This window comes from Melanerpes formicivorus, unplaced genomic scaffold, assembly GCF_026170545.1.
Source record: "Melanerpes formicivorus ecotype bairdi unplaced genomic scaffold, bMelFor1.0.p_v2 SCAF_115, whole genome shotgun sequence".
NCBI lineage: Eukaryota > Metazoa > Chordata > Aves > Piciformes > Picidae > Melanerpes > Melanerpes formicivorus.
The window spans coordinates 1119840-1132971 of NW_027142467.1; the positions used below are offsets into that span (position 1 = coordinate 1119840).

General features: G+C 54.1%; 1 protein-coding gene across 1 annotated transcript in view; it reads right to left on the reverse strand.

Annotated features, from left to right (window-relative positions):
* Positions 1-10620, reverse strand: part of LOC137456068 (rho GTPase-activating protein 39-like) — a 66647-nt gene extending 56027 nt beyond the window's left edge. The window contains exon 1 of the mRNA XM_068167360.1: positions 10570-10620. Within this exon, the coding sequence (XP_068023461.1) occupies positions 10570-10580 (11 nt within the window). The 5' untranslated portion in view covers positions 10581-10620. The remainder of the gene's footprint in view (positions 1-10569) is intronic.
* Positions 10621-13132: the final 2512 nt, after the last annotated feature.

The window sequence follows — 13132 nt, forward strand, 5'->3', positions numbered from 1 at the left end:
ACAGGCCAGGCAGCCACTGCGGCTCCCTGCTTCTACACTGCACCTAAACTCTGGGCTGTCCCACTCAGCTGGATGGTATTAACCATGCTGTCCACCATGTCCACCTGCAGCCCCTGCCCCACGCTCCAGAGCCAGCAGGGTGGACAAAACAGCCCAAGGTGAAGTCCCCCTCTAGCCCCACACAAGCACACTACTCACTGAACACAGCGAAACCTACAGCTCCCCCATGCACAGGCAGCTCTGGCAGCTCAGGAGAAGCTTTCCTCATCCAAACACAGACACAAGCAAGTGATTTCTGCCCCCCATGACATTTAGGCAGACAAGTGCTCAACCATTACAGGCAGGGGTGGGTGGCCGATGAGGGACTCTGCCACTGCACAATGAGGCCACCCTGCCGAGGAAGACCTATGGGGAGCCAGAGAGGCTGAGATCACCAACATCTGGGCCTTTGCCAGTCTCATCCAGGGCTCCTTGTTTCAACAGCAGAGCAATACACACAGGTGTCAGCCGCCAAAGGGAGCTCATCCCCACAGCAGCTCTCTGCCAGCCTCCCCCTCTCACAGCAGTGCTTTGGCATTCAAGGCCAAAGGCCAACAACACACCCAAAAATCACCCCTACAGCAGGGTGCCCTAAGCTGGCCCAGCTGACCAGGGAGAGGGAAACAGACGATGGGCAGTACTGCTTTCGCAGCAGAGCAGATGCAGTGACTTGCTGAGAGGTCCCTGCTGGTGCTCACAGCTCCTTCCCCACAGAGCATCCCCAGCACTCACCACACAGGCACTGGATCTCCTCAGGTCCCACACACAGCTAACTCAGCTTGCAGACTGAAACCCATCCAGTGTCCTCTTGCTTTACTGAGCTCAGCTGTTCTGGTGACAGAAGCTAGGGCCAGGAGCTAGGGGGGTGACATTGCACACCTTTTACACCCAGATGATCTTCACTAGCTCTCTTATGCTTATTGCCACCCCAAAACTGGCTCCTGCTTTGGAAAATCCTTCAGTCTCCAGAACCCCAAACTCCTGTTTTGGACCAACTCCAAATTACAGCTTCAGGGAATCCAGGATGAGTCACCAGAACACCACTCACCAGGCATTTCCTCAGCAGCATCTAAACCAGCAGCACAGAAAGGACCACAGCATTTGTTTTTCACCCTCACTTTCAGTGAGTTAAAAGCTACATTTGTGGCCAGTGAAACAGCTTACTTCAGGGGTGAGTTTCCTAAGGTGCCTCCAAGTCAAAACTGCAACTCTGCTACCTGTGTTCTAATGCAGGACTGGAGGTGAGAGCCCAAGGGCAGCACCACCACAAGCACAAAGCTGCCCTCCAAGCTCCAGCACTGCTTGCTTCATGTTCATTTCCCTCTGCCAGCTGAATGCAGCTCTGTGCACCCCAGCCAGGCCATCCACTGCACCCTAGGGCTACAAATTGCCGAGGACAGAGAGGCTGAAATCAATTCCCACAGGCACCTGCCCATAGGCACACCTTGGTTCTCATGCTGGCCACGCTCTGGGCTCTGCACCTCAGCTCACAGCCCCTTTGCTGCACTCCATGCTGACTCATCACCAAGCATTCATAGAGTACCTGGAGCTTCTCCTTTCACCACACCTTAGGGCAAAGTCTGGAAGACCTAACCAAAAGGAAATTACTGTAGCTCAGGTGCAAGGAAGGGCAGATGTGGCTCAGTTGGTAGCACATCAGACCCTTAATGGGAAGGTCGTGAGGTCAAGCCCGCAGTGGGCAGTAGTGTCCTCCCTACTCTAGCCATGAGGGCTGTGGTGACAGGCTGGACTCGACCTTTGAGGTCTCTTCCAACCTTAGTGATACTGAATACTGAAAGGCTGCAGCTGAGACCTGTAGCCATCAGAGGACTACCCAAGAACTACAACATACATGAGGAGGAAGACGACTAAGTAGGGCACTTACAGGTTTAGGACAAACTGAACACATTGAAAGGAAAGTCACTGGCCCTGGAGTTACTGTTGAAAAGCACACTGAAGAACCTAGCAGCATGGCCTCCTTTGTGTGCCCACCAGCAGCTCACCCCGTGTCTGGAGAGAGCCCTGCACTTCCCAGCTCTTAGAGAGCACCAAATGCACACAGGGGACAAGCCCGAAGGAGAGAAGGTTGCTCGGGCAGCATGGAAGGCAAGGACTTAATTCTGCTCTTGTGAGACCTCACCTCAAATATTGCCTCCAGTTCTGGCTCCCCCAGCAAGGGAAGGACACAGAGCTGTTGGAGAGAGTCCAGAGGAGGCCACAAAGATGATCCAAGGGCTGGAGCAGCTCTGCTGTGAGGACAGCCTGAGGGAGCCTAGGTTGCTCAGCCTGGAGAGGAGTTGACTCCAGGGTACCTTAGAGCTGCCTTCCAACAGCTGAAGGGATCCTACAGGAAGGCTGCAGAGGGACTTTTCATAAGGCTGTCTGGAGACAGGCCAAGGGGGAATGGTTTGAAGCTGAGGGGGAGCAGGGTTAGACTGGAGCTGAGGAGGAAGTTCTTCAGCAGGAGGCTGGTGAGACTTTTGAACAGGGTTGCCCAGGGAGACTGTGGCTGCCTCCTCTCTGGGGGTGTTCAAGGGCCAGGTTGGATGAGACCCTGAGCAACCAAGTCTAGTTGAGAGGTGTCCCTGCCCATAGCAGAGGGTTTGAAGATGATGATCTCTGAGGTCCCTTCCAACCTAAGCCAAACTCTGGAACAGCTGGGGTGGCCAAGATCAGCTAGTTGGAGCAAGTCAGGGTCCTGACAATAAAACTGAGCTAGTCACTCCAAGTGCAGAGGCACCAACACCTGCAGCAAACATCCACTGCCTGGTGTGACAACAGTCTCTGGAGAGGCCTCTTTCCAGGCAACATTACACAGCTCACCCACTGCAGCCCCCAGCTCTGCATTTCATTATTCAGCTATGAAGTCTCCCATGATAACTTTTCTTCTCTGACTTCTCTTTGTTACTGAAAATGTTCTACATCAATTCATCCTCTCCTAACCTGAACCTTGGCTGCTGTCACACATGGAAGCTCACCTGCAGGGTGCTGCACTGCCTCAGAGTCAAAAAGCCCAAGACAGTCGGTCTCATGTGGTTAAAGGGGATTTGCTGAGCTCTGTCCCTACTCCCCCAGCAGCACTGTGCAGGGTTTTACTTGGTATCCACTGGGGATGGAGACAGTAAGCCTCTTTGTGATTCTTCTGGGAAAAAGTAAACACAAGCAAAACCAAACAGAAAAAACTCAGATCTACAGAACAAAGAAATTATCCCTGCTGCAGTGCACCTGGCCCTGGGCCACCAGCTCATGTCCAGGATCACACAAAGCCCCACTACACTCAGGCTTTTCTGGCTCTCTGAGTGCTCCAGCCAGAAAGCAGCAACCTAGTTTGCTCAGGTAGGAAACAGTCCCACCTACCAAAGCAAAGTGCCTGGTGGCAGTGCCCCATGCCTGCCAAACTACACACAGGCTGAGCCCGGGGCACGCTGGGCTCCCCCATGCTCACCACTGGGCTCCTCTGCTTTGGGTAGATCACAGACCCTGTAGCCAAGAAGAGAAGTCTGTTTAGAGGGACCCAGGACTGCTCTGCTCCAGGATGAAATATGAACATCCAGCAAGTTCACAGAGCACAAGGTACTTGCTGCCATCTTTGCTTCATATCAGCTCAGAGAAGTTTTCACTGGGAAAAGGATAGTGCAGCAAGTTTGTCTTGGGGAGCTGGGCACAAGCAGAATGAGAGGGGTAACAAAATACATCCTCTGTGGACAAAGTCTTTCATTTATCTCTGGGGGCTGAGGAAAGTGCCAGTGAATACTTTCACAGAATCCCAGCATGGTGAGGGCTGGAAGGGACCTCCAAGCCCACCCAGTGCAGTACTCCTGTGACGTAGCTGCCAGTACAGAGACATGGTGGGACGATTCACATCATTGGTTTCCTGGTGGACCAAGAATCCCAGTTCCTCTTCTTTGTTACCATACTCTGTGTGTTGGTGTACCTGCACTTCAGCTGGGCTGATTTCTCATCTCACTCTAGTTTGTGTCCCTCTCTCTCCTCTCCAGAGACTGGTTTCATCACCCACTCCCTTCAGACCTAGTTTAAAGCCCTCCTAGTGAGCCCTGCCAACTCCAGTGCTAGAGCCCTCTTGCCCTTTCTAGATAGATTCAGCCCATCTAGGTCCAGCAGGTCAGGTGTGGTAGAAATTGCCCCTTAGTCAAAGAACCCAAAATTCCACTGCTGGCACCATCCCCTGAGCCATTTGTTGATGGTGTGGGCTCTCCTGTTCCTCTCAGTGTACTCCCCTGCCACTGAGGGAACTGAGCAGAACACCACTTGAGCTCCTGCCCCATCAATCAATTGTCCAAGGGCCTTGAATTCCTTTTTGATTGTCCTGGGGCCCTTCTTGTCAATCTCATTGCTTCCCCAGTACTTTACAGCATAAATCCCTCAGTGGTATTTCATACAGGATCTTGAGTCTGAACAAACAGGTAGAAGAGCCTGAAAAACCCACCAAAGCCAATCCCAGCATCTCCAGTGCTCTGGTCTTTCAGGCTGGTTTTGTCAGAGGCATTTTCTCAAGCCAATACTGTCTGACCTGAGTCCCTTCTTCCCACCTGAAGACCATAACTGCAGGACCCAAACTCTTGAGAGCTGCTACATTCACCACACCAATGCCACCCCAGGGATCACAGAGTCCTTTCCATCTCCCAAGCTTTGCTGCAAACAAGCCATCCAGACCTGCAGCATCCTCAGGATAAGCTTCTCAAACCTCACTGCACAGCTCTTCCAGCTGCACTGCAATTTGCTGCTAAACATTCAGTTGGAAATACAAAAGGCTCTTACATCAGTGACTTCCAACACCTGGTACAGTGACTAGGATGAGAGAATTTATCCAAAATAATGGTGTTGACTTGCTGGAATGAGTCCAGAGAAGAGCAACAAAGTTGGTGAGGGGTTTGGAACACAAGCCCTATGAGGAGAGACTGAGGGAGCTGGGGTTGCTCAGCCTGGAGAAGAGGAGACTCAGGGGTGACCTTATTGCTCTCTACAACTACCTGAAGGGAGGCTGTAGACAGGCTGATGATGGTCTCTTCTCCCAGGCAGCCAGTACCAGAACAAGAGGACACAGTCTCAGGCTGCGCCAGGGGAGGTTCAGGTTGGATGTTAGGAAGAAGTTCTATACAGAAAGAGTAATTGCCCATTGGAATGGGCTGCCCGGGGAGGTGGTGGAGTCGCCGTCATTGAAGGTGTTCAGAAGGAAACTTGATGGGGTGCTTGGTGCCATGGGTTAGCTGTTTGGGTGGGTTGGATTGGTTGATGGGTTGGACACGATGATCTTGAAGGTCTCTTCCAACCTGGTTTGGTTTATTCTAATAAAGTTTATTCTAATTGCACCGTGAGACAAGGAGCAAAACAAATTCTCTGGACCTACAGTGTCTCATTCCAGCTAAACAAACCTCAGATGTACCTCAGGTCTGCTGCTTTAGTCCACACCTTTCTGCCACTCCAAAACATGACTCCTTCAAGGGGCTGCACAAAGCAGGAGACCAATCTTCCCCAGGAGAAGTGCATGAACAGAAAGAAGTTGCTTCAGTGGGCACCTGTGACTGAGCTACTAAAAGCACAGTACCCTGCTTGACCATTAAAGTCATCTTTCCTCCGAGGGAGCTGCCTCTCTGCACACCTTGGCAAAGGCAGGAGTTAACACCAAATACACAAGCAGTGACAGCAGGGCTCCAGCACCCTACAAAGCCAGCTGAAACCACATCCCAGTGGCTGCTCTGGAATTTATTTTTATTTGTAATAAGAGGCACTTCACCAACTGTTTGAACCTGCCTGCAGGGCTTTTTAGAGAGAGAGGAGCATGTCACAACAAGGCACAAGCAATTGTGTTCCACCCGGGCAGGACTGATGGAGCATTTCAAATCCTGACACATTTATTTGCTGCAAGCATCTCCTCCTAATTGCATCATCCACCGAGGCCATTCCAGCAGCAGAGCCGAAATGGAAACACTGGGAAGGAGACCACAGGAGGAGGAAATGTTGCTCTTTTGCTTTGAACTTCTGATCATTTCCCATCAGAGGGCACTGGTGTATCTGAAGGTGTTTCCCAAGGATCAGGCTTTATCTGCAGTCAAACACAAACTGCAGGCACAACTCCACCTCTGGACCCACCTTTGAGCTATGCTGGGCCTCTGATGGGACTAGCTTAAAGTGAGCATGGCAGTGAAGGCAGACAGGATGAACACCTGGTTATCCACAGCTTATTACCCCTCTTCTGCCTCTGTCAGCAGAGCCACTGGAGCAAAGCCACTCTCTGTTTCACTTACAGTCAGACTTTAACCCCTTAGCCATTTCATCCCAAGGAAACTGCCCTGGCAAGCTCAGCAATAGCTGCAGCAGCACATTCAGAGGAGCAGCAAACACCAGGGGTGTGTGGCAGAGGTCAGGCTGCTGATAACCTCTCCCACCTGCACTAATCTCTACCAACATCACAGCAAACACAGACCTCCACTCCCCAGCTGATTTGCTGTGAGGGAGTTATCACAGTGCTCATCCAGGAATAGGCTCACCCAGCAGATGGGAGTGGAACAACCTGCTGGGAGCAGACACTCGTCCTGCAGTCACAGCTAGCCACTGAGAGGTCATTTATTCATGGCCTTATTTAAGCCACTTAAGAGGAGGATAAACCAGAAGAGGGCACATGCACCCAGCTCAGAGGATGGAGGGAGCTCTGCACTGAGTAACAGCTGAAAGTTCAGAAGCTCTGCCAAAACCAGAAGGCCCCTCTGCTGCAGAGCCACAGCTGAGTTTGGGCACAGGGAGACTGCCAGCAGCTCCAGGGCAGGCTGATGAAGTGTGGAAGTCTTCCCTGGCTCCTAAATTAAAGCTCTGGGGACAAAACCACAGGAACTGGCATTCCATTGAATTAAACCCTGCATTAATCTTAATTAACTATATGCAACATACTCATACTTGAGATATTGAGACCTAGTAACAAAACCCTTCAAGAGTCTTCAGAACACAGAGCATGTGAATCCTTCATGTTTTGCACTAATCAAACCCCAAGGGGCAGCCAGACCAGCAGGTTTCCACTGAACAAGTGCACTCAGCACCAGCTCCAGTCCTTCTGCACCCCCTGCTAACAGTGCAACAGCAATTCCCAGTGCTTCTGGAAGGTCTCCCTCTGCTTATACCCTGAGGCTGTCAAATTCAAATAGCCAAAACCATGCTATTGCAACTGCAGGCCCAAACTGAAAGGCTTTCTTCTCCATAGGTAAAATGGCAAGCAGGTAATATTACCTACCTAGAAATACAGATCTGACACACCTCCTCTTGTGACTTCACTGGAAGGGTTCAGGAATCTGAGTATCTGGTATCAGAGTATCACTAAGGTTGGAAGAGACCTCGAGGATCACTGAGCCCAACCTGTCACCACAGACCTCATGACTAGACCATGGCACCAAGTGCCACATCCAATCCCCTCTTGAACACCTCCAGGGGTGGGGACTCCATCACCTCCCCAGGCAGCACATTCCAATGGGCAATCTCTCTCTCTGGAAAGAACTTTCTCCTCACCTCCAGCCTAAACTTCCCCTGGCACAGCTTGAGACCGTGTCCTCTTGTTCTGGTGCTGGTTGCTAGAGAGAAGAGACCAACCCCTTCCTGGCTACAACCACCTCTCAGGTAGTTGTAGAGGGCAATGAGGTCACCCCTGAGCCTCCTCTTCTCCAGGCTAAGCAACCCCAGCTCCCTCAGCCTCTCCTCACAGGGCTGTGCTCAAGGCCTCTCCCCAGCCTTGTTGTCCTTCTCTGGACACGTTCAAGTGTCTCAATGTCCTTCCTAAAGTGAGGAGCCCAGAACTGGACACAGGACTCAAGGTGTGGCCTAACCAAACTGTAGCACTGGGAAGGGAGAAATACCAAACAAATAAAAACAAAAGCACAACACACACAAACACCCTCATGGGCCAAAAAGCCCGAATCCTACAGCAGTCTATGCCTCCTTTAATTACAGAAGTGACTCCAGTGGAGCCAGTTTGCATTTTGCAGTCCTTCCCACAGTCCCTTGACGCTGCTACACGGCTCTATGGAGAAAGAGCCAACCAAAACACACCACCACACAGAAACCCCCTGCCCTGGTTTGCAAAACTTCACCTGCTTGCCAGAAGGCAGCTGCCCCAAGCTTACAAAGCCAGCCCCAAAATAACAGCAGGATTGATTAAAAAGCCTTACAGCTAAGACACAAATACAGTGAAATGTGCAGGATTTTCTCACCCATACAGCAGCCCACCACAGGCACCTCAGCCTCTCCTTTCATCTTCACACCACAGCACACTGCATGTTTCTAGAGATCAGTTGAAGGCATTTGCCTTCTGTGCCCCTAAAGCAGGGCAGCACTCAGGGAACCGGATTCTCCACGTCTCGTTGGCACATCAAACATCCAAGTCTCTCATCAGGTTTTTAGCTGTGGACCCAGCAGCAGTCAGGCTGAAAGCAGCCTTCTGCATTGCAAGGACAACCATAACATTATCCTGGTTATGAAACACACCAGCCCATCATATTTAGAGCTGCCTGTGGCTCCTGTGTTCCCAGCCAAGGCCAAGACATCTGTCCCAGCTAAGCAAACCTTCTGTGAACACACAAGGCATGGGAACCACCCAGCCCAAAACCTGGCTTTGAAACCTGCATTCCTATAATCCAGTGGGAATCTCAGCATCACTTCAAACAGCCTCCAGCCAGCAGACAGAAAAGGCCTGTCTCATCAGCCCAGTGAACACCAAACTCAAAGCACCCAAGATGCAGGCAGTAGGGATATGTTGGAAAAGCTATGATGAAATCCAGAGCAAGAAGCCTCCTCTGCACTGGTGAGCACAACAACAGCCCCAGATCTGCATGGCTTTGTCAAGTTTTCCAGTTGATCCCCTGAAGCCAGCAACCTGCAGCCTTGACCCCTGAGCACAGAGTGCCCTTGGTGGACACGAGCAGGAAGGCCACTCTGAGCTGCTGCTGCTGGCAGACCAAGGGGGCTGCCCTGCTCATCAGTCTGCTCTGGATGGATTCTGCCATTCCACATTTGCTCTCCAAGGGATTTGTTATCCCTTCCCAATATGCTCCTTCTTACAGACTAACTCCAACTGTGTCTTTCTGGAGAAGCAGAAGAGTCAGAAAAAAACCAAACAAACAACAACAAAAAAACCCAAACAAACACAAAAGAAATAAAAATCCCAAACACCTTGCACCATCACTGAGGCACCAGGCAAAACGCCAGCACAGCCTTCCCTGCTCTCCCACAGACAAAGAGAATGTGAGAAGCCAGCCGAAATCTGTTGCCCCTGTGGAGAGCCAAGCCAGCAGGAATGTTAAATCGTTCTGAGCTTTCCATCTAGGACAAAAAGAAACAACACTGGCAAAACAGTGCAGTAGCAACTAACACCAGCCACAGAGAGTTCAGGGCTTCTGCCAGGCTCTGCACCTTCCTCCCGGCACAGCCAAGCTTAATCAACCACTTCTGACAGACAGGCCAAGGCACAGTGACCAGAAGGAATTCTCTCTGAATGGAGTTATTCAGAGGAGCCATAAAACCCTCCTGCGTTTGTCAGCAGCAGGATGCAGCCTGGGAAACTGGCTTGGCTACCTGGCCCTCCGTTTTCAGTGCCAACAGGTGATCCTGGTTCCCTACCCACTTCCAGGCGAGAAGGAAAGCCTCTCCTGGTCAGCTCTCCAGCAAACCGGGGTCAGGACCATGCCTGACCAGGCACACACCGGCACTCTGTAACTGCAGTTGTTTTCCAGACGACGGAGGGCGACCTAGGCGTGCAAGCCGCCCCAGAGCCTCTGAGCCTGGTCCAAAATCAGAGAGGTGCTTCTGATTCACTGCTCGTCCTCAGACGCGCCAGGGCAGCCGGCACAGCTCGGCCGCAGGCCCCGGGATGGGCGATGCTGGCCTCACGAATCCCAGGCGGGACGGGAGCTCAGGGTCTGGGTCCGTCCCCGCAGCTCGACGAGACTCAGGGACAGCCGCCTCGCCTGGGGCCGCGAACAGCTCGGTCCCGACACGGACCGAGAGAGCCTAAAGCTCGGGAGAAGCCGAGCCGTGCGGGGGGCCGACCCGCCGGGCTGCGCGGGGGCTGCCGTGCGGGGGGCCGACCCGCCGGGCTGCGCGGGGGCTGCCGTGCGGGGGGCCGACCCGCCGGGCTGCGCGGGGGCTGCCGTGCGGGGGGCCGACCCGCCGGGCTGCGCGGGGGCTGCCGTGCGGGGGGCCGACCCGCCGGGCTGCGCGGGGGCTGCCGTGCGGGGGCCCGACCCGCCGGGCTGCGCGGGGGCTGCCCCGCGGACAAGCCAGCAGGGGCGAGAGGGCGGCGGGGAGCGGAGTCGGAGCCACTCCTCGCAAAGTTGGCCGCACGGCCCCGCCACAGGGCCCGGCCCGGCCGCCCTTCACCTGCCCGCCGGATCGCCCGACTCCGCGCCCGGCCTGCCCGCCCCCAGTTCGGGGGCACCTCCCGGCACCGGGCCGCCCCCCGCAGCGGCCGGCAGGCCCCGGGCGCGGCGCTGCCTCCCGCCGCCTCAACAGGTGCGCGGCGCCGGCACTCACCTCTCCGCCATGGCCCCTCCGCCGTACCGCCCGCTCCGCCAGCGACCAGGGCAGGATGTGAAACACGATCCCGGCCCCGCCCGGGGGCGGTGCGGCTCGGCCGCAGGGACCCCCGGCCGCTCCCCGGGTCCCTCTGCTGGGGGCCGCCGCGCCGGAGCGGAGCGGGGCGGGGCGGGGCGGGGCGGGGCGGGCAGCGGCGGGGCACGCGGGTCGAGGGCAGCCCCTGGCGGCGGCCGCTCCGGGGCCTTCCCGGGCTCGATGAGTCGCCGCCCGGCCCTGCTCCGCTGGAGGGGTGGAAGTGAGGAGGAGAAGCGGAGCGGGAGCCTCATCTTTGGAACAGCTGCAGCAGCATTGGAGCCTCGGTCACTGACGAGGCTCAGCTGCCGGTCGGGTGTCTGAGGAACACCGCGGTCACGGCAGGAGTCGCAGCAGCCGAGCGGATGGTGTGGGGCTTTGGGGAGCGCAGGAGAGTCACACAGCTGCTCCCCCGGGGGCTGTGCTTGGTTCGTGTCCCAGATCCCAGAGCCTGTACTCGCTCCCGGATCAAGCTGCCCCGGTAACTCGTTCGTCCCGGGGAAGAGTGGTCCCAGCACTCGGCTGTGCCCGGAGCTCCTTGCAGCAGACAGGGCTTGCAGGGCTCTGCTCTGCCCCTGGTCACTCCTGACAACCTCTGAGGTTTGCCCAGCCATGCCCTCTTTCTTCCCCGGAAAGTTTTATTTGAGCAGATTTTCAGGATCTTCTGCGTTTCTCTGAGTCCCTCAAACACAGCATCTTGGTCAGGGCTGTGGCAGGTGTGCCCCACACATGCAGGGATCAACCACGGGTGTTCCAACAGCAATTCAGAGGCCTAAGGAAAAGGTGGGGTCTTGCTCCTCCTCTGGCATAGCCAGTCTGAACACATAAACCCTGCACTAGAGGTCAGCCCTGTTAGACCAGCTTCTGTCAGCCACCAATTCAGGTATGCCACCTGGCACAGGGGCACAGCAGAGCTCCTGTTGTCTCGGTGACTGCTGCAGTGTGGTACAACTGAGTCCTATTCCAGAATCCAAATGGCTCCATGTGCAGGCAAATCCTGAGGGCTGAGCTGCAGAGAGCCTTAGACCCCTCTAACTGGGAGTGCAAGGCTTGGCAGACACTCCATGGGTTTTGCCACTAATAAAGTGATTTTTGGTCTGCTGCACCACGCAGCAAATTCTTGCTACAGTCAGAAAGGAGTCTGTTCAGCTTATGAATCGCATCAGGCAAGCCAGTGGACAGGGTCCCTGCACAAAGTGATGCTTCACTCTCAGTGTTCTCTTGCAGATGGCATTTTGGCACCATCCAAAGAACTCCAAAGTAATTTGATCTGAAGACATTCATGTGAAAGTCCCACTCCATTTTTAAATAAGAAATAGAGAGACACTGAGATCATGGTCACTCTGCTCACCGGCTGCACGCACAGCTGCGCTATGCTTACCAGGGGGCCTGCGTGGAGGAGCTGGAGAATGGGGAGCAGGAGCGGTGGAGCTGCTGGAGAAACCCACGGTGCTGTGGGAGGGCAGGCGCTGCAGGCTGAGTTTTGCAGGCCTACAAAGGCTGGGGACTGAGGCACAGAATCACAGAACATTCCGGTTGGAAAAGACCCTCAGGATCACTAGATCCAACTGATAACCCTACTCTACAAAGTTCACCCTGAAACCATATCCCCAAGCACATCCAAATTACCTTTAAACACATCCAGTACTGGTGACTCAGCCACCACCCTGGGCAGCACATTCCAATCCCTGACCACTCTTGCTGTGGATTTGTTTTTCCCTACCGTCCAGTAAAAGCCTACCCAGTCGTAGCTTGAGGCCATTCCCTCTTGTTCTATCTCACCTGTGAGAAGAGACCTGCACCACCCTCTCGACAACATCCTTTCAGGTAGTTAACAGCATAGGCTAGCAGGGAGGCAAAGGAAGAGTTAAAGCAGATCTGTGTTGGAAAGAAAGGTTTGCTGGTGTAGCTGTGAGGTGCTTAAATCGGCAGCTTTCCCCGTGGAGGTGCAGATGCTGCTCAGCTTTGCCAATGCAGACTAGCCCTGTCCTCCAAGGCAAGAGGCAGCACTGGGAGAATGCTTATGTCAGCCTGAAAGTCTCAGTTCAAGGGCTCTTGTGGACACAGACTTGGGAGTGTAAAAACTTTCACAGCCCAGCTGACATTGCTGCACTAGCAAGAGGCTTTGGATAGACTGAAAACAGAAGCCAGGGACATGGGTATTTGCCATAGCCCCAGCTTCAGGGGCTCCCCAAAATGAGTGACCCAACATGGCACTGAGAAGTTGGCTGCAGAAGGGACCAGACAAGCATTCATTTTTGATGTGACATCCTCATTTTGTTTTGCATACACCAGGGTTTGATGATAATGTGTAGCTTAATTTCAACCTACACCTCTGGCAGGCTTGCTGGAGAAGCTGTAACTTCATTGCATAGGGCCCGTGGCTAAAATCCTTGGGACACGAGTCTCCAGGTAGCATGCCAAGAGATCTCCTTTCTACTGAGCCCAACACAGATGAACTGGAGGCACTCAAGGTTGCAGAAGACAC